The sequence below is a fragment of the Agelaius tricolor genome, unplaced genomic scaffold (assembly GCF_023055355.1).
Source record: "Agelaius tricolor isolate 1412-34295 unplaced genomic scaffold, bAgeTri1.0.p SCAF_1, whole genome shotgun sequence".
NCBI classification, from domain to species: Eukaryota; Metazoa; Chordata; class Aves; order Passeriformes; family Icteridae; genus Agelaius; species Agelaius tricolor.
Genome location: NW_027269261.1, coordinates 69854409 through 69880862, shown reverse-complemented (window position 1 = coordinate 69880862; position 26454 = coordinate 69854409). Strand labels below are relative to the sequence as shown.

Here is a 26454-nt window from a genome sequence, read left to right as displayed (position 1 = left end):
ACCTGTAGAGAAAATCGTGGTGTTTGCTCTCCTGCAATATATAATGCTCATCCAAGTGTATACTCATTTTCTTTATTGTAGTTTCTACTCCTTGGATCTTCTAACAGTACAAATGTCTGGCAGGTTGATCTGTAGTTCTCCATATCGCCTCTGAAACATCTTTTGAAAGACAGCGTTGTATTTGATACATTCCGTTTCTGTCATATTGAGGTGATATTAGGTGAGAGTACCTGCACTGTGATTTGACTTTAGATCTCTTGGGTGACTTCTGGTGTTTTGTTACCACTTATTTGACTCTCTAGTTTCCTGGCATTTCACATTGAGGTAGATTCAGCGTCATGTTGCCCATAAAGCAAGATTCTGGCACAGGAGTCCACTATAATCAACATGTATTTAATACAACCCTCACAGATGCTCTTCTCAGTCCTTGATCATCAGTTGACCCACACATTGTTGGGTGCACTTTCTGTCCCTGCCAGTTTTGAGGAAGGACAAGTGTTAGTTTTTATATCTTACAAGATTTCCCTCACTTTTGGGGGCAGTCCGCCTTAGTGTTGTGTTTACTTTGTCTGCTGGAGTTTGGTCTTTGTATTTTCCACATCTGGATGCAACTTCAACTCTTTGAAGAATAGTTTCTTATTTCTAATAGTTTCTCTTAACTTATTTTTCGGCAGTGCTCACTTCCTCTGGTTACTTTAAAGTCGTCTTTTATTACCTAGCAGGCATGAGGGTTTTTTTCTCCTACATGGTGTCTTTGAAGTGCCCCTGCATTTGAAAAAGGCTTTACCCTTTGGTGCTCACTTTCTGTTCCTTTTAAAAATCTTTTCTTAATATAGCTCTCCTATTTTGAGGTTAAAATTATTGTCATAAATGTTTTTATATCTTCCTTTGCTTTGTCAACAATGTTCATTTTGTACCCCATTATGGTCGTTGTTAAAATATGTGTCTTTAGAATATCTTAAAATCAAGTTTCCTGTACTGCTAAACTGGCTTTTTTTCATGTGAATCTCTGGTATGACTGCTTCATGGTACAAGTACATTGTGTAAAAATCATCACATCTTGGTGTGATATTTGTGCAGTCTGCTGCAAGGAGATGACTAAAATATGTCATTATTACTGTGCTTCTTTCCCTGGCACCTGTTTAATCTCTGTTACCATTTCACGGTTACTGCATTTTCTGTCTTAATGGTCACTCTGGGAGTTCTGGCAACTGTACTCACCACTACTTAGACCTGAAATTTCAGTCCACAGGATCATTTAATGCTCATTAACACTATTAGCTTGTTAATCTGATTTGTCTTTAAGCTTTCTGTGGCATAGAGCATGTTTTTCCCCACTGGCATGACCATCTTATTTCGGTATTCTTTCTGCCTGGTAAAGCATATATTCTATGTCCAATTATGTCAGTTCTGTCCTACCAATTATGTTAGTTTATTATTTTAAAACAAGATGTTTCAATGTATTACTTTTAGCCTCTGTTGTTTTGCATGTGTGCTTGGGTTTTCCATTTCCCTACCTTCAGTTTAAATAGGATTCTGTGATTATTAGTGTCCCTGTTACCTGAGATTTCAGATTTCTGTGCTACCTTTTCCTTGGGTTTCTAAAGATTGTGTGTCATTGCAAATTGCTTACTTTTCTTTAAGTATTTTTTAAAGTATTATATTTCTTTAGGTGTTCTTTAAGTACCCCAGATATTTTATCAGAAAGTAATCTTTCAACCTTCTCAGTGCCATTTGCTTTTTAATTTAAATGAGACCTACCCATCTCAGTAAGGTTCCCTTTATTCCAGGAGTTTGGGAAACAGAAGTTGTCATAGGCACTGGAGATGTTTTCCACATTAGGGTTAAAATCTGCAGTGACTGAGAGAGCTGGGAGTGTTCAGCTTGGAAAAAAGGAATCCTGAGAGGGAGACCTTACTGCCCTTTACAGCTACCTGCAAGGAGTATGCTGATGGCATAATCCATAATAAACATTGAAGAAAATAGTCCAAGTAAGCATTTTATGATCTTGTGAAAGGTCCTCTCCTAGTTTAATGGAAAACCATTAATAATTGCTCTGTGGGAGTCTGACTTTTTTACTTGGTAACCAGTTTTGCATCTGCAGTCCTAGGTGATCTACCCTAGTTTGATTCCATTGATGTAAGGCAGTCTTCTTATTTTAATTTCAACTATCAAGCGAAGGTTGTCTCTCTAGAAAATAAAATTCCCCTTCACAAGACATTATGATTTAAAATGCTTAACTAGCATTATTTTTTCAATGTTGTATTCCTTGGAGCATGTCAAAAAAGACTGGGAAGTCCTAACATACAGCACATGTTTATTCCTCTGTATCTGTGCTCTCAGCTGAAGGAGTTTCTTTTCTTGAAAATTCCCTTTTGAGTACTGATAAAAAAGTCAATATATGAGCACATATACATTTTCAGAAGAAGAATTACAGATTATTTTTTACATGCTGCACACAAATTGTTCATGAATATTTTAGTCATTTCATAGCTATTTGGGCATCAGTGCTCATCTTAATAATGTACTGCTTCATTCATGCAACGTTTGGTATTTTTAAATCTCTTCTTCACAAGATAATGTCCTTTTTAATAAGAAATAGTCTTCTATTGAAGTCTAATGAATCTCAAAGCTCTTTCTGAGTATTCAGTAACTTGGTTATAGCAGGATTATGTCATCACTAACACTGATATTTTAAGAGCCTAAAATAACTGCCTTGGAAATAACACTTGTGGTTTTTTTTTTTTTAATCTACTCATGTTACATGCAACACCTACAGTCACTTATTACCTGTTAACAATTGTAGGCACTTTATTCTCTGATTACTTTGATTCTGCAGAGATGCCAGTGCAGTGTGGGTTAGTCCAGCTGTATTTTTCCTCATACCTGAGCTACTTTGGGTCTCTATGTGCTGCATTGCACAGTGAGGTGTAAACAGGCTTTAATGAGCTGTCTTTCTGGAATGCACATCAAAGTCTAATTATTTAACCAACCATTTTCAGGTGCACTAAAATTATGGATGTAGGTGGAATTGTATCTTTCCTTGCTAAAATGTTGTGGGAAATATCTGCCTCCTAACAAAAACTGAAGGAGACACAGAAGTCAGGGCACATTGTGTGGGATACCAGCTGAGTAGGATAAAAGCAAGCTGTCTTTTGCAGCTGCGCTTAGGAGTCCCAGCCAGAAGGAAAATATTCCCTTTCACATATCCACTAGAAAGTAGAAATTGTTCAGAGCTTTTCTATGAGAATGATGCTGGACCAAATTCAACCCAACTGAAAGTCTCCACTTCCACGGGAAGCTGTGCTTGGCCCAGGGGCCCTATTCATGGGAATACTGTCCCTCTTTTACAAGTACCAAGCAAATAGAGTCCCAGAGATGGTGTCAATACAGTTAGAGGACAAGTAAACCACTGTATTGATTTTGACAGCAATCCAAAGTAATATCTCTCTACTGTTAACAGAAACCTTATAGCTTGGAAGGGAACTCATTGAAATAGTGGCTTAGTAAAAGCAGGCAGCTAAATTAGGGGAAGTCTGATTGCAGTGTTGGCTCAGTTTGGTTATCCATAGAAGTAAATCCTACTAAAAGTCTAGAATAAATTATTTTACTGTTTAACAGAGGAATAGTGGGAATGTATATTTGGTAAGAAGACATTGGCATATATTTCTCTCCCTATATTGTATTCATGGATCATCTGGACATATGTTGTTCCACAGCTGGGTTTTACCAGGTTTGAAACTACAGGGCTGGTTGGCAGGTGGAGTGCACTATTTGGATTGGGAATACCTGCTGTGTTCTTGGAATGGCTCTTCCACTAATTTCAATAGCACTTTTTTTCCCAGCATCCAAAAAGAAATTAACTGGACCATGTTCTAGGAGAGTAGTCTTTCTGAAAAATGTTTGGGGAGACAATCTCCTTTGGCTGTTGGAATGGTGTTGATAGGTTCTCAGCTTGTACGTGTTTGTATGTGCATTTATGAGCCATTGGTCTCCAGAGTAAACTAGATAATCTCCCTCTGCTCATGATTGCTTCTGTGAATCAACAAAAATACAGGAATTAGATGCTGTAGAATTTAATTCATTATATATGTTTTACTGGTGGTTTAATATCTTTCTTTCTCTTTTTTTTTCCCATCCTTGATACAGAGGAATTCTCATTGACTCCTCAAGAGACATTCTGTCACTTTAATATTTAATAAAAATTGTGATTATGTCCACCAGGGTGCAGCCTTTCCCAAAAAAAATAAACCATGGTGGTCAGTAAGTGTTCAGTGCACCATCTGTTCCTTGGAAACCAAATGAATTTATTTGTCATGTTATCCACTTCAGGAGAAATGGAGAAAAAAAGTTGGATATATGTATTAAAATTGTAAATATCCTGAATAGCTATGAAATGCTTGTCCATTTTATAAATTATTTATAAGACTAAATGCAGTTGATTTTATTGTGGTTGGAGTTGTTTTGATCTGTTTTGTTTTTATTGAGGCTCAATAGCTGTCATCAGGAAATGAAGTTGTGACTATTTAATTCTTTTAAAAATTAAAGTCCATGACTGGTGCTTCTGGTACCATCCACATTAGTTAAAACAACTCCTTTCAAGTTGAAGCTTTCCCAGTTGTGGCAGGAGAAGGATTAAGTAACTTTTGCTCTGGGAGACAGAATACACACAAAGCCCTAGAAAACTTCATTTATTTTTCCCCCATCTCTGTCCTCTGCCTCCCAGCTGCTGCCACCCCAGGACTGCCAGAGATGAGAGTCTTTGACCCAGCAGAAGTAGTGGGCAGAGCAGAAGGCTGCTCCTGAAGCCAGAGGGCTCTGTGTGTGCAGCAGCCACTGGCTGCTTTCCACGTGACTCACTGGCTTTGCAAACCAAGGAGCAGTGCCCTGCACTAAAGCAGCATCCATTTAACATTGAGTGCACTGACATAAGATTTTGAGCTAGTCTTTTCCTTATGCTATGTTACTACAAGAAGAGGTTGCCATGGCATTTCAAAATCTGTTTGCATTGCAGCACACTGGCCTGAATTCAGCATTGACGTCACTCGGAGCAGGGGCATCCTGGGGTCCCTTCCCACCAGATTCTGTTACTTGGTTTCTTGTGATTACCCAGCCTGTGTATCTTATGTTGTTAACTGTTGCCTATTACATTTATTTATTTCTCTGTGTTGTGCAAATTTAAGAATTCTGATAGTACCATGAGGCCCTTGAGTACATACTGCTACCTCATAGTAATCTTTATACTCAGGCCAAGTGAAAAGTTAATGGGATTCCAAAGTTTCAATCCTTCGTCATCCCCAGCTCATTCAGAGTAAACAGGAGAGAATTTGCAGAGGGACAGAGTAGTAAAAGTTGTACAAAACGGCAAAGCTTGAAATAACAGTATTTTTTTTCCTCTTGTTCCAGGTTATGCATTGGATCCCTCTGTAGATAACCCTGAAGCTGCTACCAAATATATTGGTTCTGTAGAAGAAGCTGAAAAAAATCAAGGTAGTTATAAATTACTTGCATCTTTAAATTGTTTTCATTGCTTCTTTACTAATGGACATTAGCAAAGGAAGGTATTATGTGAGACTTACCCATGTCCAAGAACACAATAAAGAAGAAATGTGTTGCAATTTTAATGCAGAGGGGGAAGAGAGATATTGGAGTGTTTTGTTTTCTTGAAGTAGCAAATTATTCAGGTTGTCATGACAAATTTCAGAATAGGATTTGTAATGTGCCATTGCATTAATACAATTTATCAGTACAATTTGAAACAGCTTTTTCGTTCTCTTAAATTCTGTCTAAGCTAACATTGTCGTGTGTCTGCATTAGGATACCTGTATGTTGAGCTAATCACCAAAGCTGCTCCTCCTCAGGAGCAAACTGATCACTCTCTGTGCAACCTCTGGCACTCCTGTTGGGAGCTGCATGTTATCTCTGCTTAGCAAAGTTAAGCTCTTTGGGTTATTTGGAAAAGAAAGACCACTGGAAGGTTGCCAAATGCTAACAGCATGGCATACCACTGGGAGGATTGATACCAGAGGTATGGGCTTTGTAATTAATACTTTGATACAAGATATTTAACACTCAAAGGGACTCGTTTGCATTGGAAAACTGTACCTGTGTAAATGTCATGGTTATGCTTTCCCTTGCATGTCTTTTTCAAATATCCTATTCACAAGGGTATACAAAGGATCTTTTTTTCTGTGGCCTTTCCGTCAGAGTATATCCAAGCTTATTTCAGTCTTTCCTTCCAAAGAAGGAAATAACTAAGATTAAACCATTTTAAAAAAACCCTTTTCATAATCGAAGTTCATACTTCATTTTAAGAAAATCCTTGATTAATGTGATTCCTTCTGATCACTACTTAATTTTTTACATTGCCTATTTTCCCCTTGTTTGTGTAAAGCTTCTTTTGTCTCTTTTGTACTAGATGAATATTACTGCTGCTGCAGAAAAACATTTTTTGAAAATTTAACATAATTGTATATACAAGCTTGGAAAACTTAAAATATGTTAAAATAATTACCTACAGGGTTTTTCCCCTCCCATATCCATATTGTATAGTGGTTTTGACACATGAAATTCTGTGCAATATTTCTGAAATGCTAGTATTTCTATGAAAGAAGATGATAGTGTTTGGAGGGAGATGACTCTGTCAATAGTGACAGACTTTTTAAGAGGACCTGTAGCAATAGGACAAGGGTAATGAGTTTAAGCTAAAAGAGGACAGATTCAGACTAAGTCATAAGGAAGAAATTTTTTACAATGTGGTTGGTGAAATAGTAGAACAAGTTACCCAGACAGGTAGTGGGTGCCTTATCCCTCGAAACATTCAAGTTCAGGTTGGACAGGACTCTGAGCAACCTGATCTTGTTGAAGATGTTGCTGCTCATTGCGAGGTGGTTGGAGTAGGTGACCATTAAAGGTCACTTTCAACCCAAACCATTCTATAATTCTATTATCTTTTTCTAAATTAAAATACACAGTTGGGGTTGGGGTTTTGGGGCACTTGTCTTATTTTCATTTTGGGACTGTTTTTTTTCAAACTGAGAGGGTTCAGAGGGATCAGAAGCCAGGAAGACTTTACTTTCAAAGACTACACTATTTAAAGCATGAAAATTGATGTATTCATACAGTCTGCAGACTTACTGTTAAAAATTTATGGTACATGCCTGGTTAAATATTCTAACAAGCAAGGATACACAGTTGAAGTGTTACTCTGTTACTGCACATAGTTAGTAGTGTTCATAGCTGGAGAAGTGAGCAATGCTTTGGCCAATTTTAATCAAATACTTTTTCCATGTTGTCCTTTATATTGAAAGGAGCAGTGGTGGTGGCTTTTTCTTTTAAACTGACTATGGTGTAACCTCTGATGTATTCTGTGTTAGCAGTTAGTGTATTGTTTCCTTCTTCAGGTTTAACAGTGTTTGAAACAGGACAGAGGAAAATTGAAAAGAGGAAAAAATTCAAGGAGAATGATGCATCTAATATTGATGGGTTTCTGGGACCATGGGCGAAGTATGTTGATGAAAAAGAAGTAGCCAAACCATCAGAAGTAAGTCCTGCTTTAACAAAATGGATACAAATTGTCAGTACATGGCAGTGGTTTCAACAGAGATCCAGCTGCCCTACTGCTTGCCCAATCAGATCCATGCTATGCTTTGGGGCAATTAGAAACATTTTGGGTGACATATCCAAATAAAATGTTCCAGATATTCTGCATTCAATTATTCAGAACACTTTTTGGAAATAAAATTAATTCAATCTATGTGTAGAGTCTGATTAAAAGAAACAGCTTGGGGGAAAAAAAGTGAAAATGAAACTTTTTTTTTTTTTTTAAATGGCAAATGAAAACCCCCAATATCACACACACAAATGCACACACCCTGAACCGTCCAACCAACAGATATCCTTCTTGTCCAGTCAGTGCTTAGCTTTAGTCTGTGACTAAAAATATATCTGTTCTTTTCAGTGTACATAGCTTTCCAAGCCTTTATGGTTTTGATAGGGGTATTCTCTTTATTGGTGCTTAGGAATATTTCTAATCTTGTTTAGCAAATAAATGTTTTCTTAATAGTGAGTAAACAATAGTACAGTTCTGGATTTTGTTATGTGATTCTGAATGCTGACTAAGAGATCACGTTTTATTTTTTTCCAGGAAGAGCAGAAGGAGTTGGATGAAATAACAGCTAAGAGGCAGAAGAGAGGAAAACTAGAAGATGATAAACCTGGAGAGGAGAAGACTATATTACATGGTAATGGCATCTTCCTGGCTGTTCTCATTTTCTAGCTCACTGTGTTTTCTTGCCTGCTGTGTTAATTAGTAAGGATGGCAGACAGCCTCAGCACATTGATGTTTCTGTATTGGAGATAACAGCACTCACAGGCAAAGGCATAAAGGACAGGGAAAGAAATAAACTTGGACTAATTCCACTTCGTACTGTGAAGAGCAGTGTGGAAATATAATTTTTCAGGGTACTGGTTTTATTTATTTATTTTCAATGTTACTCGATGCATGTATCTCTTTTCTGTTTCACAGAGCAAACATATTGAAGTTATGGGTTTGGCTTAGTTTCAGCTTCAGAATTATTGTAGTTTTGTATGTCAGTATTTTCATCAGGTAGTGCTCTGAGTTATGGTTTATGAACAATTTAGAAAATCACTTGGACTTTACACTTCCTCAATTTTTAATGTAAATGTTCTTGCCGTCATACTATGAATAATTGTGTATCAATTAATTACCCTACAGAAGACTGTAGTGTGTGGTACCTTCAAAGAAAATGGTTTGGTAATTAAGTAATTTTTGAAGCTGTTACTTGAACAGCCCTGTGTAACACTGTTTGGTGTGGATAGTTTGGTAGACAGGGTCTCCCTTTGTGTGCCAGTTTCTACAGCTAGGCTCACACACATGAGCTGTGAGCATCCTTTCTAAAGTGCATTGAGGAAGAAGTGGTGGCTGTGAGAAAAGCATTGCTGGCACTAGAACATTGTTCTCTTTATGTAGATCATAGTAGTAGATCATGATGGTATTTATAGCAGTGAACATAACAAACATGAAATTTTAGCCACTGAGCCTCCTACGGGCTAATTATTTTGTATCCAAGTTTTCATGCTCTCTACCTGAAATTTCACAGTGAAAGACCTTGCCATATAAACTGTGATCTGACATGCAAACATTCCAGAAATACTCCATTTTGAAGATGTGTGTATGCATGGATACTGTGCAAGAGTACAAGCAAAACTGCCATAACAACATTCCAGAAACAGAGAAATGAATTTAATCAGTGCACAGTTTATTGTCATGGCTACCCAACATAAGTCTACTCTGAAATAATCCATTTCCTGCATAATGCATCCCTGTGTTTCTGACTGTCCAATCGCTTCCTAAATCTAGCTAAAGAGCGGTTGTTGGCTGCTGGGGACCAATATTGGTTCATGCTGGCCAAATGAATCGTTTTTTCCTTGATTTGTAATTCTGTTGACATGACTGACACAGCACAGAGTTGGCCAGAATGTGAGTTGCAAGCAAATGTCAGGGTTAGAGTTGCATGGTTTAATGTATGTAGTGTTAGTGTAAGCGAAGTCTTTTTGGTCAGGGGAACTCTCTTGCTGTTTGATGATGAGTAAAATGGGTAAGAGAAAGATTGTCTTCATATGGATTGTAAGGTTCCAAGCAGACTTTGCTGAATTGACATAATTTGAGTATAACTGATGTCAAATAAGATTCCACATCTGTATGAAGAAGCTGGTTTTTCTTATACCTCCTTCTTTCACCTCTCCCTCTACAGCAGAGCAGCTATGTTGAGAAAACTGTAATTGTGTGAGTTGTTAAGCCTTTCAAAGATTATAACCTCTTAAAATATGGATTCTCAGAATTCTCTGTTTACCTTTTCAGTTAAAGAAATGTATGACTATCAGGGGAGATCTTATCTTCATGTCCCTCAAGATGTTGGGGTTAATCTCCGTTCTACAGTACCACCTGAGAAGTGCTATCTTCCAAAGAAACAAATCCATGTGTGGTCTGGGCATACAAAGGTAGGAGTCTTTGTGAGCATAGAGCATAACAACCCATTTAATTTTTTGTCTGCAGCTAGTAATTTCTATAAAACTGAAAAGTCAGTAGAAGGAAAGAGTATTTTCCTTTTTACCATACTCTGCATGTAATTAGTTGAGTTACATGCTCAAGGTGTTTGCCTGTTCCATTGCAGTTGTCTAGCTGCATATATACTTTTTGACTTCCTGACCTACCTTAAAGGGTAAAGTATTATTCAGTGACTTTGGGGATATTTGAAGTTATTTCTGAAATTACAATGTGAATGACAATAAAGCTGATTCTAGAGATTCCTAAGAATGTTTGGGGTTTGAGGGTTTTTTGTAGTAAGAGTACTTAAGGGCTATTTCCTATCAAACTTGGGTAAAGTTACATAGGTTTGGTGATTACAGGTTTCCCAAATATAGCTAATATCTTTGAGAGGTGTGTCTTGCTAAGGGTTTTCTTTGATGCTGCTTAAAATCCACAGTTCCTTCTTGTGTCAGATACCAAAACAATATACAAACTTCTGGTGTTAGAAAAGTGTTTCACTCTCAGGGTTGTACAGCATATACTCAATTTGCTGCTTCTATTGCCACTAATTTGGGGGGAATATTCTGCAGTGCAATGGACATCACCTTAATAATATTTGGAAGATGGAAGAAAGGAGGACATAGGGAATGGTTTTGGCTTTTACCCTTTTTTTCAGTTGAGTCACGTCTCTGAGCTTTTCTTAAATGATTGCTGCATCAACGAGCTTATAGCTGCAACTCTCAGGGCTTGCCAGAATGACACCTCCTCCCCAAAGCTCTAGTCCCTCCTCTGCCTTTTATCCTATTACACCAGACTGATATGTAAAATGACTTTTTCCTTCAAACAAGGTGAATAATGATATCGATGAGAGAGGCAAAAGAAAAATGGGCTGACAAATTTAGAAAAGCTGGGAGAAATAAGTAGACAATAATAGGGAGGATAAAGTACCCAGCTCCAACCAGAGGTGGGAGGGAGGAACTGCATGGCATATGAATAGAGTAATCAACATGAAATGGAAAGGAGGGACGTTAAAGCCAGGAGTACTTGGGGGTTCTTTGGGCTTCCCAGAAAGGAGTACCTGGAATGCAGACAGCTGTGAAGATGCTGCGCCCAGGAAATCCGAGCTCAGTGGGTAGAAAGCACTGGTACTATATGTAAGAAATTGAGCTGGCCAAAAGGTTTTTTTCTTGTTTTTTGAAAAATTCCATACCTGCCCCATCTAAAAACGCTTGTTATGCAGAGACAGTTCCTTTAACCCCCAGTTTGTTTTTATTTGCTGTGTTTGCCACAGTAATGGTGTGGATGTTGAAGGAGGTTATATGTACAGCTGTTAAAGTGAAACAACTTTTTTTCCAATAGCATTTGTTCAAAATACATCACTGTTTCTAAAATGGAATGTGAGCAGGTTATTTCTTTTCTAGGTACAGTATCTGTATATTTTATGAAGATAAGCTTTAGCTTTTTGCTTGGAAAAGATGGCAAATGAACTGAACAAACTTCTGATTATCCACTTACTGTTAACTTATGTTCTTATTTACAGGGTGTCAGTGCAGTCAGATTGTTTCCTCTGTCTGGGCATATAATGTTGTCTTGCTCTATGGATTGCAAAATTAAGGTGAGTTATTTTGCTGTTTTCATGAATACATTTTATACCATCCTGGAATATAGACAGTGCATTTTAGGATACATAAACATACTCTACCAAATATCTTTTGTCTGTGTTAGAATAATGTTAGTTGTTTTTTAATAGCATTTAGAAGGTCACAAGTTTCTCACATTATTGCCTTTGTTGTTGTATTAATTTATTTTCTGTGAAGCCTAATTTTACAACTAACAATAGGTCTCTGCTGAAATCTTTTACTGAAGTGTTTGTGGTGTGAACTAATCTCACTTCAGTCCAACATAGAAAGCTGATGTGTTGGGTTTTTTTTTTTAGTAGCAAAACTTTAAGTCATTAAAGTTGGAATATAGTATGGGAGCTTTAGTTATTCTAAGGGAATTTTGCTGACAGGAAGATGACAGCATTCTAGTGAATTTCTGGATAGATTGTGATTAATCAGTACATGGTATATGTTTGTAATTAATTTCTTAAAAGATGTTTGACATATGTTAGTACTTAATTTCAGCATCATTGTTGTTTAACAATTGACGTATTTCCCCCCATCCTTTTTTTCCTAGCTATGGGAAGTATATGGTGATCGAAGATGTCTACGAACATTTATTGGTAATAGACTTTTTTTAAACTCATTTATGTCTAAAACAACTTCCTGGAAGAATATGGTTTAGGTTAGCTTATTAATTTGTCATAGAGAGGACTTGTGTGCATCCAAGCCCATGGTTGTTTGGAATGATCTTGGCAGTAAAAACTGGAAAAGATGCACATTTTGTTAAGAACTTTGTCATTATTCCAAACAATTTAATGTTGACGTGTATCATCTTACAACCCTTAAAACAAAACATTAGTGTCCTACAGTCATGAATACTTTATGCAAGACTTTTTTTCAAAGGCAAAATTTTGACATGAAGTTGCCCCATCTTCATGTTGAAAACAGCAACCCTCTGTATTTGACCAGTGAGGGTGTCTCATGGTCTGATCCCTCCTTAAATAGGTCATTCCATCTGTGCTGAGTTTTTAGTGCAAAAGCATGGGAAATCTTTTTTAGGTTCAGGTGCAGTCTTTGTTCATGTAACAGGTGCTTTTTAAAGCAGATATCTGGGAGAGAGAGAGAGAGAGAGAAATACAAACTTCTTAGCAACCTTGAATGCAGAACAAAAGTTGCTGATTCTCCTATTGAAATAGGAACATTTCTAGAACACTGAGTGAATATATGTTGAGTAACAAGAAAGAAGTCTTTTTTCACCTATTATTTCTGATGACAGCGGTGTGGCAATGATGATGGCTCAAAAAAGGTTCTCTCTCAATAGACTACTCTTTTTGAACAGTGTGACTGTTTTTCTCAAAAGCTGCTTATTATCAACCAGATTTGCTTACCATTTTGCTATATTTCAATTACTGTGTCAATATTTAAACTAAAAAAAACTGCAAGTCTGATGTGGTGGTCACATAAAAGTATTGAGGCTGAGGGGTAGCAAGATTAACATTAGATGAAAGCATTCTTAATTTTCTGATCTAATATTTCCCATATTTTGTACCTGCTTACTAATTTTAAATGTTTCTCCATTACATGAGTCTCATGTAGTGTTTGTCTCTCGTCTTTTTCATTAGATGTTGCCATTTATTAGAGTATTTTAAATTGCTTCTGAAGTTCTGCTTGTGTATCAATTTATACAAGTTTATACTTGTTTATCAAGTGTTTCTGTGCAGTGCTTTTGTTTCTCTCTCCAGTGTTTTAGAGGTGTGAGGATGTTATGAGGTTTTATTCTCACTATTTTTTAAGAGTTACTTTTTCTTTCTGACTTGAATTGTTCTTTACTAGTTCTCATTAAGAACTTCAGTAAGTGATTCTCTTCTTCTCTTTGTGTTGTTAGAGCATTTAACTTGAGTAATATGGGTTGGTTTGTTTTTTTTAATTAATTCTAAGTATGAATGGATGAAAGTCTACCATTGCATTTTTTCCTGTTTTGTAGGACACAGTAAAGCTGTCCGAGACATCTGTTTTAACAACGCAGGCACTCAGTTCCTTAGTGCTGCATATGACCGCTATCTAAAACTCTGGGACACTGAAACAGGTAGGCTTCTGTTTGTAGGTGCTGTTATTTGGCACTGGTTTTAATTAACAGTGACTACAAAGATATCTCAGCATTCAGGTTGTTTCCAGTTGTCCTTCATATTGTCTTGTAGTTCACTGTTTAGGCTTTCATTGCAGGATAATTAGTCTTTTTTCACAAATGTTTTGTTGTTATCTGCAATGGTGCAACTGACACTACCTGTATTTCATATAGCTTTTTATTTGAGAAGTTTGATAGTTGTTTGTAATGCTAGAACAATTTTTAGCAAAAGACATCTTGTCAAATTGCATGTTTACATTTACAGGCATGAAATTACTCTTTACACCTAAATATGCTTAATTTAGAAAAATTATCTCACTTGGTCTTTTGCTTAACCTTAAAAGCATTCCAAATAAGAAAAGGTGGTGACCTGCTGGTATAGAGAGGTGAAGGGTAGGTCTGATGCTCTCATGCCTGGGAGATGTTCTGTAGCATTCTGCTATAAATAGTTTAAGTTAAAAAAAATACAGGATTTTACAGGGTTTTGTCAGTATTCTTTTAAACCTGGGTCTCTTCCTAAGACAGAGAGTTCCCATGTTTGAAAAAGTTGTTAGCTTTCAGGGTTATCAGTGTCACTAATCTTACACAGGTGATAGCCAGAAAGGTGTAAGTCTAATTCTCCAGTGTTGAATCTGAACTCAGTTCTTTAGACAGAGCTTTTGTATTAACACGTCTCCTGTAAGTTACAGATAAGGAGTTATAAGGGTATTTGTGACTGAAGCTAAGAGGGGAGGACAGGGCTTTATTTTGCAGTTGGATTACTGTTAACCTTTCTGAGATTAGTCTTGAATTCTTGCCCAAATTTGTAGACCTCTGATCCTAAGGAGATATGTATTTCAAAGACAGTGGTTAGCTTGTGATGCCCTGAACCTGTCCTTATGTTCTGTTATGTCCTGGTGGCATACAGGGTACCAAGCAGTTGTATTGTTTGGGAATTGTAGCAAACTTACAGAGCAGTTTGTGTGTGTGCATGTTTATACAGGTGCATGCATACAAATGTGAAAGATGGTCTAATCAAAGAGCAGGGCAAATTCTGCCCTCTAATTCTCTCAAGGACGTTAAAAGAAGTGTTGTCTGCTCTTAGTAAAGTGCTTTTTTTCAGTATCTGCAACAACCAATCAGTCCATAGCACTTCCAACCTGATACACTATAAATGGGTTTTCTGTTGCAGGGCAATGTATTTCAAGATTCACCAACAGGAAGGTTCCTTATTGTGTTAAGTTCAATCCTGATGAAGATAAACAAAATCTCTTTGTTGCAGGGATGTCAGATAAGAAAATTGTACAGGTATGTCTACTCAACATTTATTTCTCTAAGAGTACTGGTATTTAGTAAAAAAGCAGGTTCTTATTCTGACTTTTTTAATTGTAGTGGGATATTCGAAGTGGTGAGATTGTGCAGGAATACGACAGGCATTTGGGGGCTGTCAACACCATTGTGTTTGTGGATGAAAATAGAAGGTTTGTGAGTACATCTGATGACAAGAGTTTAAGAGTCTGGGAATGGTAAGTCTAAAATTTTGAATTTTACCTTGAAAATCTTACCTCAAAGTATATTGTGAACAAACTGAGAAGAGAGTTCATTTTTAGAAGTACACATATCACATAGGCCACTGGAGTGTACTGAGTTCTAGCTAGCTCAGGACTTAAAACCCTGTTCTGACTTAATGCTTGAGACACTTCATTGATTTCCTCAGCCTGAAGCACACTGCACTCTGTTAGTGGTCTCTGCTCTCTCCCCTTTCCCCAAGGGTGTATTAGTCTTTAAATTAACTCTTAAAGCAATGTATTCTGCCCTATTACAATTGGTGTGTGTTGGTTTTGAATGCTTTGAACTCAGATGTCCATAGTATTATATGATACTTGGCCCATGTTTGAAATAACAAGTTTAGTGTAGCTTTATTCTGGTTTTCTGTTAGTCTGGCTTTTTGGCAATAATTGGTACCCACAGTATGAATACAATAGATGACAGAAAAGGTAGAGTCTGTCCAGGAAAAACTAATACAAAATATTTGAAATGGCTTCCAGTTTTTAACATTTAACCTGCAGAGAAAACAGATCACTCCTATCTGAAATGTTTTTCACAAAGTTCTAGGTACTAAGATCTTGAACTTAGAACTTCTAAGATTTCTTTAGGATTTGACAATTTATTTTTGAAATAATCAGTCCCATATCTTGAGGTATTCATTTCCTTTTGCTGTTCACACATGCAAAACTGTTGCATAATGCAGAATCTAGTTTGACAGTTCTGTGACTAATCAGTTTCTTCCTAGCTGCTTGCTTTTTTTTTTTTTTCCCCCTGTAGCTTAGACAAGAGACTCCAATCTGTGGTATTGGAATGTTCCCCAAGCAGGCAGCTAAATCCTCAGCTTGTCTGTGATCGTCTGCAATCATTGCCAGTCGCAGTAGGAATGACCAAAGTCTGGGAACCCAGGCTTAGGCTAGACAGAAAATGCTGTCACCATATGCTGCTCCAAAAAAGCCTCTGTTCAGTACTTCATAAGCAGACCCATGGATTTACTGAGCTCCTTAAAGAAAAACCTTTACAATACCATGTCTGCTAAGGAATGTCTCCTCTTTGTTGAGTGGGAGGATGATCTCGCTTGCACAAATCTGTTATTTCCTTGAGATTGGATTGCCCTTGTTTTATGAGCTTTGTGTGATGGCCGAAATAAATAGTAAAGTGGGTGGATTTAGTCAGTCTGTGGAGAAAAGCAGGAAAGGCAAAAAGGTTCTGGCATGGGAACATCACAACCTGATTGTTCCAGTAGCAGAAGTTTTTTTCTTGAGGAAAAAAACATGTAACAGTGTTTTGTACACTGAAGAAAGAGCTCCCTTGTTGAAATGATAGGAAACTTGACTCTATGCAATATTCTGTAATGCAGTTGTTGGGAAATACTTTGGTTTTATAAAGAGCAAATGTAATGCCATCTTCCTGGGCATGACTTGAAAACCTTTCCCCACAACCTACCATGATATATGCTAATTGGTCTGTAAGCATATTTCTGTAATTTCAAGACCCAGATTTTTAAAATGCCTTAAAACTAAGTTAATACATTCATTATGGAAGATTTTGGAGTTCAGAAAAATTCATGGCAAATTATTTCTCAAATCCTTTTTCCTAAGTTGGTAAGAAAAATTATTGCTACTTAGCTGTGATTTGGTTGCTGCACTTTTTGGCACTTTTCCTTGGTATGTTCTTCAGCACAATGTTTCTTCAGTATCCTACACAAAAAAGTGGAAGTAATTATGACCTGAGTATGGCCTTAAAAGCTAGTAATAAGAAGTTAGTCTAATTGCTTCATTTCAATTGTCTAGAGGAATTCTGTAGTGTTTTGTAAACACTTTGACTTGGCCAGAGATGGGTAATGGGATGCCATGTCTGACTTTACAGTGAGGAACTCCTGGGAACTTAAATCTGCTTTCCCAAGAATCCATCCTGTGCAAAGATTTCATGGGGCTGTATATAGAATTGCAGTTGGTTAGTTGTTGAAAGTTCGGACTTCAAGTATAGTACAGACTCTTGTAGAGTACATAGTTTATTTAGGAAGATTAATGGGAGTACTTGAAAATTTGCCTGCTTTTGCATTTCATGTGATTGAGATGGTAAAGTTGCCATGGGTATCATATACTGTGTTCTCTCTTCTAGAAATGCAAAATATTATTTTGTCTTTGCTTTGTATGCATCTAATCCTGCTTGGGTAAGCACTGAAATTATGTGAGCATTTAACTTTGGAGGCTGTTACTTCTTTTTATCTCCGAGTCAGCCAGCAAAGCAAGAACTAACTGTGCAGTGGTAATTCAGTTATTATGCTGACAGGTTTTGGAGGCTTGTCATCTCTGTAAATATGTGCCCCTCAGTGGGTCTTTTCACCCATGGCTCCTGGTAGAGATAATGCAGTCTCCTGAGGGACATCTTCATTATGTGTAGGTCCCAAAACTGGATTGGGTTGTACTGAGGGTTTGGGTTGGCTTGCTTCTTTTCCTTCTTTTGTTAAAAAGATTTTCTGTGTCTTGCCTGGGGAAGAAGTTGTATCAAAACCCCAGAGTAAAAAACTTCTAAATCTTGGCTAGCAGATAGAATTTCTGATATTCAAAACTTGTCAGCCTTTGAAATGCTATGAAGTGGGGAAAGGACTTAAAAATATTTAAATTTTAAATATTTGTCACAAAAAACAAATATGTCACATGAGTTTTGAGGTTGGACAACCATGATAGCGTCTGTGTTGGTAATTTTTTTAAGGGAGCAGGCTGACATTACTTATTTAGCAATTTGACTGGAAGCAAATGTGAAACACAAATGCATCTCTTTATTCTGCCTAATAATTTAATGCAGCATATCCTGCTGCCATCCTCAGTGTGCCTGGTAGGTATCAACATAAAGCAGAGCTGTTATGAATAAATTCTAGCAGGTGAGCCTGCCTTCATTTGTAAAAGGAGAAGTAGAACAACTGATGCTGCATTTAAATTTCTGACTGCAGAGCAATTCAGTATTGAAGATGCATCTTCTGTGATGAGACTTTAACAGGGCTTCCAGTGGGTTTGGCTTTACCAGAAAGTTGTTGGTCTGCAGGAGTGTTGGGTGGTGGGAGTGGATCAGGGCCTGGCCTTGCTGCAGCAATAACCTTGTGTCCTGTTGCAAGTGGAGCTGGAAATGGTGTGGGTAGGATGTGACACTTCCTGGACTGTTGTGTTGATAATCTTCAGAGATGATGTGGAATCTTCACAGATTTGCTGCCCAATGGCCATCTTAGGTCTGTCTGTTTGGAAGCTGGTTATCCCTGGCCTAAAGTGCATGCTTTTATCCATGGAGTGTATTAAGTGGGTTGCCCTTCTTATTCTGAGGAGTAAATGATTTTAACACACAGGAGCATTTGTCTCACTTCCTGACAACAGAGCAGCTTCTCACTCTGCTGCCCCTGTGTGTGTTGCTTAACTGGAGATGAGGGAAAGAACTTCCTGCACAATAAAGCAGTATGCTAATTACCTTGCTAATGCCGACTGTATTGCCATCCAGCAAGGCTGGGCAGCTGGGACGAGGCAGCCACCCACACTCTCCGCTCCCCGAGTGTCCCAGCAGCCCTTCTGCTCTGTCAATTAGACAATGGAGCCATAAACATCCCCTTTGTATTAATTAATGTTGCTACAGAACATTTTGCATGTGCTTTCTGCAGAATACATTAATCAAATCTATTTTCTGCTGGAGGTTTCTTTTGCTTAATGAGAAAGCCATGTACATGCCTTCCCTTTTTTCCAGTCCTCCAGTGCAGAGTATGAGGAATACTGTGAATATGCACAAGCCGTTAGTAATTCAATTTATATAGTCAAAACCAAAGGGCAGTTCTGTGGAGTAAGGATTAGACTGTCCTTGTTTTTACCCTAGGCCTTTGTATAGGACAGTGTATGTTAAGAACATGCACTGGCGCAGTCTTTATGCAATTGAGCTGGGGAGTTCAGCGTTCAGTTCAGCTGTGAATATTTGGAATTTGGTTGGCATCCCATTTGGGGAGGTCAGGAGGAAAAGGGCATGTCAAAGAGATGAGAGAGACTAATTTTTTCTTTTCCTTTAAAAAATGTTTAAAAAGAAGAATTTAAAAAAGACAGAAATATTGATTTAAAACAAAACTCAAGTCAGTAAGATCTTCCAGTAAGATCCATGCATATGTCAGTATGTTCTTGCTATCTAAATAGGAACTTTGTAAGAGCTGCAGTTACCTGAAGGCAATAAAGGAACTTTGTGCTACAGTTTTGCTTTTAACAATTAGAATTATTACTCTAATTTAGACACTGGCTCATTTGACTGGAGTAAATTCACACTCTCAGAGGTTATGCTTTAGATGGCTCTGCATCTGGAGTTCTTGGGTGTACATTCATAATATTTTTGAGTTTTTGCATATTCTTCCTTTGGATGCCACCATACATTCTCCATGGTTCAGTTGCCACATAAATCAGCTGACTTGAAGCAGCTCTTTGGAACATCTCCATGTCTTCATAAAACACATACTTCTTCCTTTTGCAGGGACATTCCTGTAGACTTCAAGTACATAGCTGAGCCAAGTATGCATTCCATGCCAGCCGTGACTTTGTCTCCAAATGGTAGGTTAACACTTTACCGCCTTCTTAGACCTAATTTACATAAGCACCTCTTACTGATTATTATCTCTGTGATGTTGCTGTGTTGCATCCTCCTTTCACCCCAGACTAACCCCTCCCAGTCACTCTGTGCACTTAATCCAAGATTGGATTGGATCATGTTTTGATTTAAAATTCTAAAGAGCAAGTATTTCAAAATGAGGGTTTATATCAGGGTAACTGTGTCAGTTTAAAATTAGGCCTTCATCCAAATGAGGCAAAAGGACTCTCCCTAGAGCTACCATGTGCTCTTTGCTGTATTTAAACTATGTAGAGCAAGAATGGAGGGAACTGACAGTGGTGGCAGAGTGTTAAGCAAGTTCAGCAGTCCTTGTGGTGCCACAGTTAAAGTAGAAACTCATGTTGTACATGATCTTGTTCCCTTCTGTTATGAATGTAGTCCAAATAATTCTTGCATAAGAGAAATCCTAAATTATCTCAGTGTTTCTGTATGTTAATGTTCCACTGGTGTTTATGTTCTTCAATTAGAATCATACTGAAGAACGATAGTTGTTTAGTGCCTCAAGTAATCAGTGAAAATCCTTCTAACAAGGCAAAATTCCTGTTATCTGTTTTGGCCAAATTTAAATAGCTTTAGTGTCACCATTATTACAGTGTTGCCAGACTTGCTGTTAACAATCCCATTAGGCTGAGTAGAGGCTGATCAACTTGTTGCACAGCCAATGTTATGTTGTCACTGCATAAAACACTTTAAAGGCAGTGCCAATATGCAGAGTTTGGGACAGAAGTTTCTGTTCTGGGTGTTCTGTAGCACGTCATCATCACTGGATTCTCAGGCAGGAGTTAATGCACTGCCAAGATGCAAAATGAGATGAAGTTATGAATAGAAAAGCCTCAATTTTTCTTTCACTAAAATATCTTTATTAATTGCATTCTATTAAGGCAGAGAATACTACATAGTTGCAAACTCCTCAGTCTACCTTAGACCTGTTTTCCCATAAAGAAAAGAGGGGATGACTTCCTTAGAGTACCCACAAAAAAGGTGATCAAGTAGAGTGCAGCTAGATGGATTTTTTCCCCCCTTTACTGAGTTATGTGATTGTGTGCCACCAGCAAGATTACACAGTATCTTAAAAACTTCACAGGAAGCCAGTGGGGTTGATGCAGCACATAGCTGGAACAGTCAGAGCTTTAGTAGAGTCCTGAGTGCATTTTGTAGGAATAGGCATCCCAAAGCCTGTCAAACATAAGGCTTCAACTCTTGGCAGGCAGAAACAATATCAACTGTTACCTAAATCTCTGCTACATAATTGTCATGGCTTGACGCTGGCGCAAAATCTGTATTCAAATAGTGCAAGAAAAAATGTCAAAATCTCCAAAAACATCCCAGTTAGGTCTGTTTCTTCAGATGCAGCACCCTAACACCACCTTTGTTTATTGCATTTATAGGGAAATGGTTGGCTTGCCAGTCAATGGATAACCAAATCTTGATTTTTGGAGCTCAGAACAGATTCAGATTAAACAAAAAGAAAATTTTCAAAGGTCACATGGTAGCTGGCTACGCTTGTCAAGTGGATTTTTCACCTGATATGAGGTAAGTTTTTGTGGGAATGAACTTCATCTTATATAACTTGCAAGTATGGACCCTAAATTTTTTTTTTAATCCCCTGCAACATGCATGAATGCACAGTCCTGTTAGCTCAGCATCGGGCAGAGCTCCCTTGCCAAACAGCAGAACAGAAGGTTTACTCTTAGCATCTGATTGGACTAAGAGAGGCTTCCACATCTGACTCCCATCTTTTTGCACATGGTGTGCAGTGCAGAGTCTGTTCCCACAATGTGCACTCATCTAGAGTATCTGGGATTTGAACTCACCCAGTTTCCCCAGTTCTTAAGTCTGGTGTGGTATCTTCATTTACTGTTCAGAAAATCATCTCTTTCTTCCTGTTTGCTTAGTAAAGTGCCCATACATTTAGTACTGTATGTACACAAGATACGAGTTACTATAAAAACTGGGGAATAACCTCAGCAAACCCAGAGGAAAAAGTGTCTATAATTTTAGAGAAGCTTGTGGCACTTTCTCTTGGGTTCCAGCAACTCCGTGCACGGTATAATCACGCTGCTTAGCACGTTTACCTTGCAGTTGATGAATCACCTTCTGCAGGACTTGTGTGCTCTTAGAGCACAGCCTGAAAGCTAATTCCTTGGTAGGAATGTTTGCAGGCTTCAGCAGCTTCAGATGGGAAGCTCCCTGGAGGAAGCTCTTTACTATTGCTCAGTTGCTGCTTGTAATAGCATGCAAGGAGTCTGCACACATGATACAACTTTCATTTTATTCCTGTTAATACAGCTATGTGATATCTGGAGATGCAGATGGGAAACTGAACATCTGGGACTGGAAGACAACAAAACTCTACAGCAGGTTAAAAGCACATGACAAAGTCTGTATTGGTGCAGTGTGGCATCCACACGAAACATCCAAAGTCATCACGTGTGGCTGGGATGGTCTGATTAAACTGTGGGACTAGAGGGGGTGCTGCAGAGACCAAAAGATGCAAGCCCTGCATACATCTGAGATTAGGGTGCATTCTGCTGTGAGGAGGGGTAGACATTGTAATACTGCAGTCTCAGCTCTCTGTATATATGCACTAAACACCAGGAAATTCAGAAGACTCAAGTGAAAGGATATAGTTCTAAATATGGCATCTGGGAATGAGAAGCTAAGCTGAGGTCATCTGAAGCATGCAGAATCATGTGCCAGTTTGTCTCGCCTCTGCTTGTGCAAAACACTCTTGTAAAATAATATAATTTTAAGAAAAACTATTTTTGTGGTTCTGGCTGTCAGAGAGTTTAAAGAGAAAACCAGTGATTGTGTAACTTTCTTCCTAAGAAGAAATATGTGGTACCTACTGCAATAGAGCTGGAAAAGATAAGCACAAATCCACTTGCTGAGATTTGCTAATTCACACTAGAAATGAAGAATTAATTGGAAGCTAGCAGTTGTCAGATGAACTCTATCAACTGAAGATGCCATTCATAGTCTTAGTTTCTGTCTGTAGGATCATGAGGCTACTCACTTTCACTTTTGCAAGTAGTCTTCATTTTCAGGGTTTTCCTCGTAATGGTTGTATGCTGTGTTGTTTTTTTGTCTTCCCATATGCTATTCTGTTCCAATAAGCATGACACATTAAAAAACAAGTGAATGTCTCTTTTTCTGTTTTGAATAGTTTGTATTATAAGCCCCATGAAGGTTTTGACAATTTAATGTATATACATGTGACACCTTTTCTCTTTAAAGAACTTATTTTTAATAAATCTTTTTATAAAAACTCTGCTTATCTTTATTCAATTTTTCTGTCTTGCAATGTCCATATAAAATATTTCCAACCATTTGGTGTTTTAATGTGCAGTTGTATCAGTGTTCAGATAAACTCATTCTCTTGCAGTGTTCATCTGCATGGCCTGCAGACTGATCCTCTGTTGGGAGAGAAAAGGCTGTTCCTGCTCCTCTGCTCTTCACCATGTGGGTGGGAAAGGGCTGCTCCTGTCTTGCAGAGGATGAATTTCTGATGTGCTTTTCAGAGGGAAGGTTTGATTCCTGAGCTGGGAGTTGAGCTCTGGTGTGTGCCAGGTGCTGCTTCAAGAGAAAGCGGGCTGGAGAAATTTGGAACGGATTTTCTCCTTCAAATGCATTTCCCAAATGGATATGTGGCGGTGTGCCCTGACTGTTAACAGTTTATATGTACAGAGAAATAAGGAGGAGAAGAGGAATAGAGCTGATAGAAAATCTTACCACAGGAACACATACTGGCTTTCACATCAGAAACACCTTTCCCAAATGCTTAAAACCATTTAAATCATAATACACAAAATGCTTGGCTGTGTTTTTCCATGTGTCACCTACCATGCTGAACTTTATATATATATTTGTAAAATAGTACATGCAAAATATGAAAATAAGTGTATAAACTCTTGTAGTCATATACTGGGTGTTGTCTTTGGAGGAAAAAAAAAAAAAGAAACGTTTCAATCAATTCTGCTGGAGTTGATAAATTGGGATTAAACATTTGCAGCAAGCCCAGAATCAAAATTACCCTAGAACCTTTCAGATAAAATCCTTTGTCCCTCATAGTTGGTCACTGCATTAATCTTTTGTGGAATTTTTCACATCTGCATTGAAGCCTGCAGGGGGAATTTTCATGAGGATAATTCCCTCTTGTTGCAAACTGCAAAGCTCAGGTTGTCAGCTAGTTTGCTGTGCACAAGGATAGGTGTGTGTGTGTGAGTGAGGGTTGAGTCCAGACTTGTTTTTCCAGCAGCCACCTGGGAGGAGGCTTCTTTCTGAGCTAATCAAATCAAATCATTGATCTTGTCAAAATTTCATGTTTGACCAGAAATTGGTTTGTTACAGGGGTTGGTCAGAGCAAGTCTAGGCTGAGACTCTATGCTGGACTTTGCCTGTGATCAGACAGATCCAGGGGGAAGTCAGCATTGGGAGAAAAGTGAAGAGTGCATGTTGAGATCCCTGGTTCATTTTCCTCAGACATTAGTGGAGAGTGCAGCTCAGTGATTCTGAACAGACATCTCGGGAGGGCTGGAAGTGAGTGTGTGGCACTGCCAGGAAGGGACACAGCAAAGCTGGACTGCAGGGCTGCCATCACAGCATTGGTTTTTTATTCCCCTTGATCATGCACCTGCAGATTTCAGAAATGACATGCCAATATGTTGCTGCTTTTATTAATACTGATTGCTTTTATATCAGAAGTTTTGCCGGTCAGTCAACTATCTCCATCATTCTTCTGTCTGATAGTTCCTCTGACCTTTTGCCAGCTTTTTCTTGGACTTTTTTCATGTGCAAGAGGGGGAAATAGCCCACATATCCTCGTGCATCTTGCTGGTAAGGAGGCTGGCTGTCTTGAAGCAGATGGTCTTGGCATCTGTCTTGCTCAGAGTTTATAATTGTCCCCAGTAAGATGGGGCTGCTCAGTCTTTGCCCTCATTACAAAGAACAAACATCGAAATTACTGTGCATCCAGAAAAGTCCAAGATTGTCTTGTAAAAATCCAATTTTTAGCAACAGGAAGATGTTCAGTATGCTGTTTAACACTGTGGTCCTTAACAGCTGATTTAAACAGGGAGCCTTGCAGCTCGGGCAGCCCAGTAACACGATGTACTCTCCTTCTTTCTACCAGCTGGTTATTACAAAATCCTGCTCCCATTTGCTGGGAAGACTCCATATGACAGGCAGCCTGCACAGGGGGGGAACACGTGGAGAGTGGAGGAGGGTGGGGAGTTTTGCTTGGAACACTTTATAAACAGCATAACCTATACACCAGAAAAAATCAGTTGCCAGGAAGGTTGTTCCTCTGGAGACTACTTAAGGGACTTGTTACTGTAGGTTGACTTAACTAGCACACACTCAAAATGTTAAGTCTCACATTTTGCAGGAAAATATGTCTTTGCTGTTAGGCTTGCTGATAAGCAAAACAGACACCACGGCTGTCTTGCAGTACTCAGGGAAAACTACTTGTGGCAGGGTTATGTTTACAGAAGCTGCTTGCTTCTGTAATTTAAAGAATTTAAATTTTAAGAATTTAAAGCTTTCAGAAACAAGCTGCGATAACTTTCAGCGAGCCATGGACCTGTAAATTCACCATGCCCACTGGAAGTTTGTCCTCAGACCTGTTTGTTATCTTCCATGACAGAATATTTAAAATGTGTTAAATGCACGGAGCCTTTCTGAGCCTCCTTTTGTCCTGCTGTGCTTCATGCCACTGGGGGACTGCTCATGAATGCAGTGAAACATTGCTGCATTGGTCAATAGAGTAAGAGGTTCTCATTAGGCCTTGGCATTTTTTTGGGTAATCTGGAAGATGTCAGGGCTAACTGAGCCTGTTCCTCTGGTTTGGGAAAGGAAGACAGCAACACAAATCCTCTGGGGAGTCATTTCAGTAATAGGAACTTTATGGAGCTTCAAGACCACTGACAGTTACCCAGACGTAGTTCTGGGAGCTGCAAATCTTTCCCACTCTCCCAGCATAATTGCCCCACAGTTGGTGTCTTGCTCCTATTCCCAGCTAAACTCTTTAATTGTGTAATAAGTCTTTCTGTTTTCAAATTTTCTTTCATAAATTCTGTGTAATTTCTTTTTTTGGTGGACTTTAAACTCTTGCAAAATGATATTAAGAGGGGAAAAATAAAGAAAAATGCCCTGTCCTAGAAGAGTTGTAACAATTTCACCTCCCACCTTAGCTTGCTCCAGGCTGATTTCCCCAGGCACCCCCAAGCCTTTCCTCAGGGCCATTGTTCATATTTTGCTTTGGCATCCCCACACAGTCCTGCTCTTTCAGCTCTTCCTCATGTTCTCTCAATATTCCTTGGAGATAAAAAGGGAACTCAGACTCTGAAATCATTTGTCAGACCAGACATGTACAGGAAAAAGAAGGAAGGCCCATTCCCTGGGGTTTCCAAAACCTTGCTGAGTTTTGTCAGAAGAGCTTCCCTGCTGCAAACTCCTTTCTCTGCTCTGGTGCTGATGCTTTGGAAGTACCTTGGGGCAGCAGGACAAGTGGGTTTGCTTTT

General features: G+C 38.4%; 1 protein-coding gene across 1 annotated transcript in view; it reads left to right on the top strand.

Annotated features, from left to right (window-relative positions):
• Window positions 1-23204, top strand: part of CDC40 (cell division cycle 40) — a 36885-nt gene extending 13681 nt beyond the window's left edge. Inside the window, exons 4-15 of the mRNA XM_071438657.1 lie at window positions 5407-5490; window positions 7404-7543; window positions 8147-8243; window positions 9884-10023; window positions 11592-11666; window positions 12230-12275; window positions 13640-13741; window positions 14952-15067; window positions 15152-15285; window positions 19799-19875; window positions 21322-21466; window positions 22223-23204. Of these exons, the coding sequence (XP_071294758.1) occupies window positions 5407-5490; window positions 7404-7543; window positions 8147-8243; window positions 9884-10023; window positions 11592-11666; window positions 12230-12275; window positions 13640-13741; window positions 14952-15067; window positions 15152-15285; window positions 19799-19875; window positions 21322-21466; window positions 22223-22400 (1334 nt within the window). The 3' untranslated portion in view covers window positions 22401-23204. The remainder of the gene's footprint in view (window positions 1-5406; window positions 5491-7403; window positions 7544-8146; window positions 8244-9883; window positions 10024-11591; window positions 11667-12229; window positions 12276-13639; window positions 13742-14951; window positions 15068-15151; window positions 15286-19798; window positions 19876-21321; window positions 21467-22222) is intronic.
• Window positions 23205-26454: the final 3250 nt, after the last annotated feature.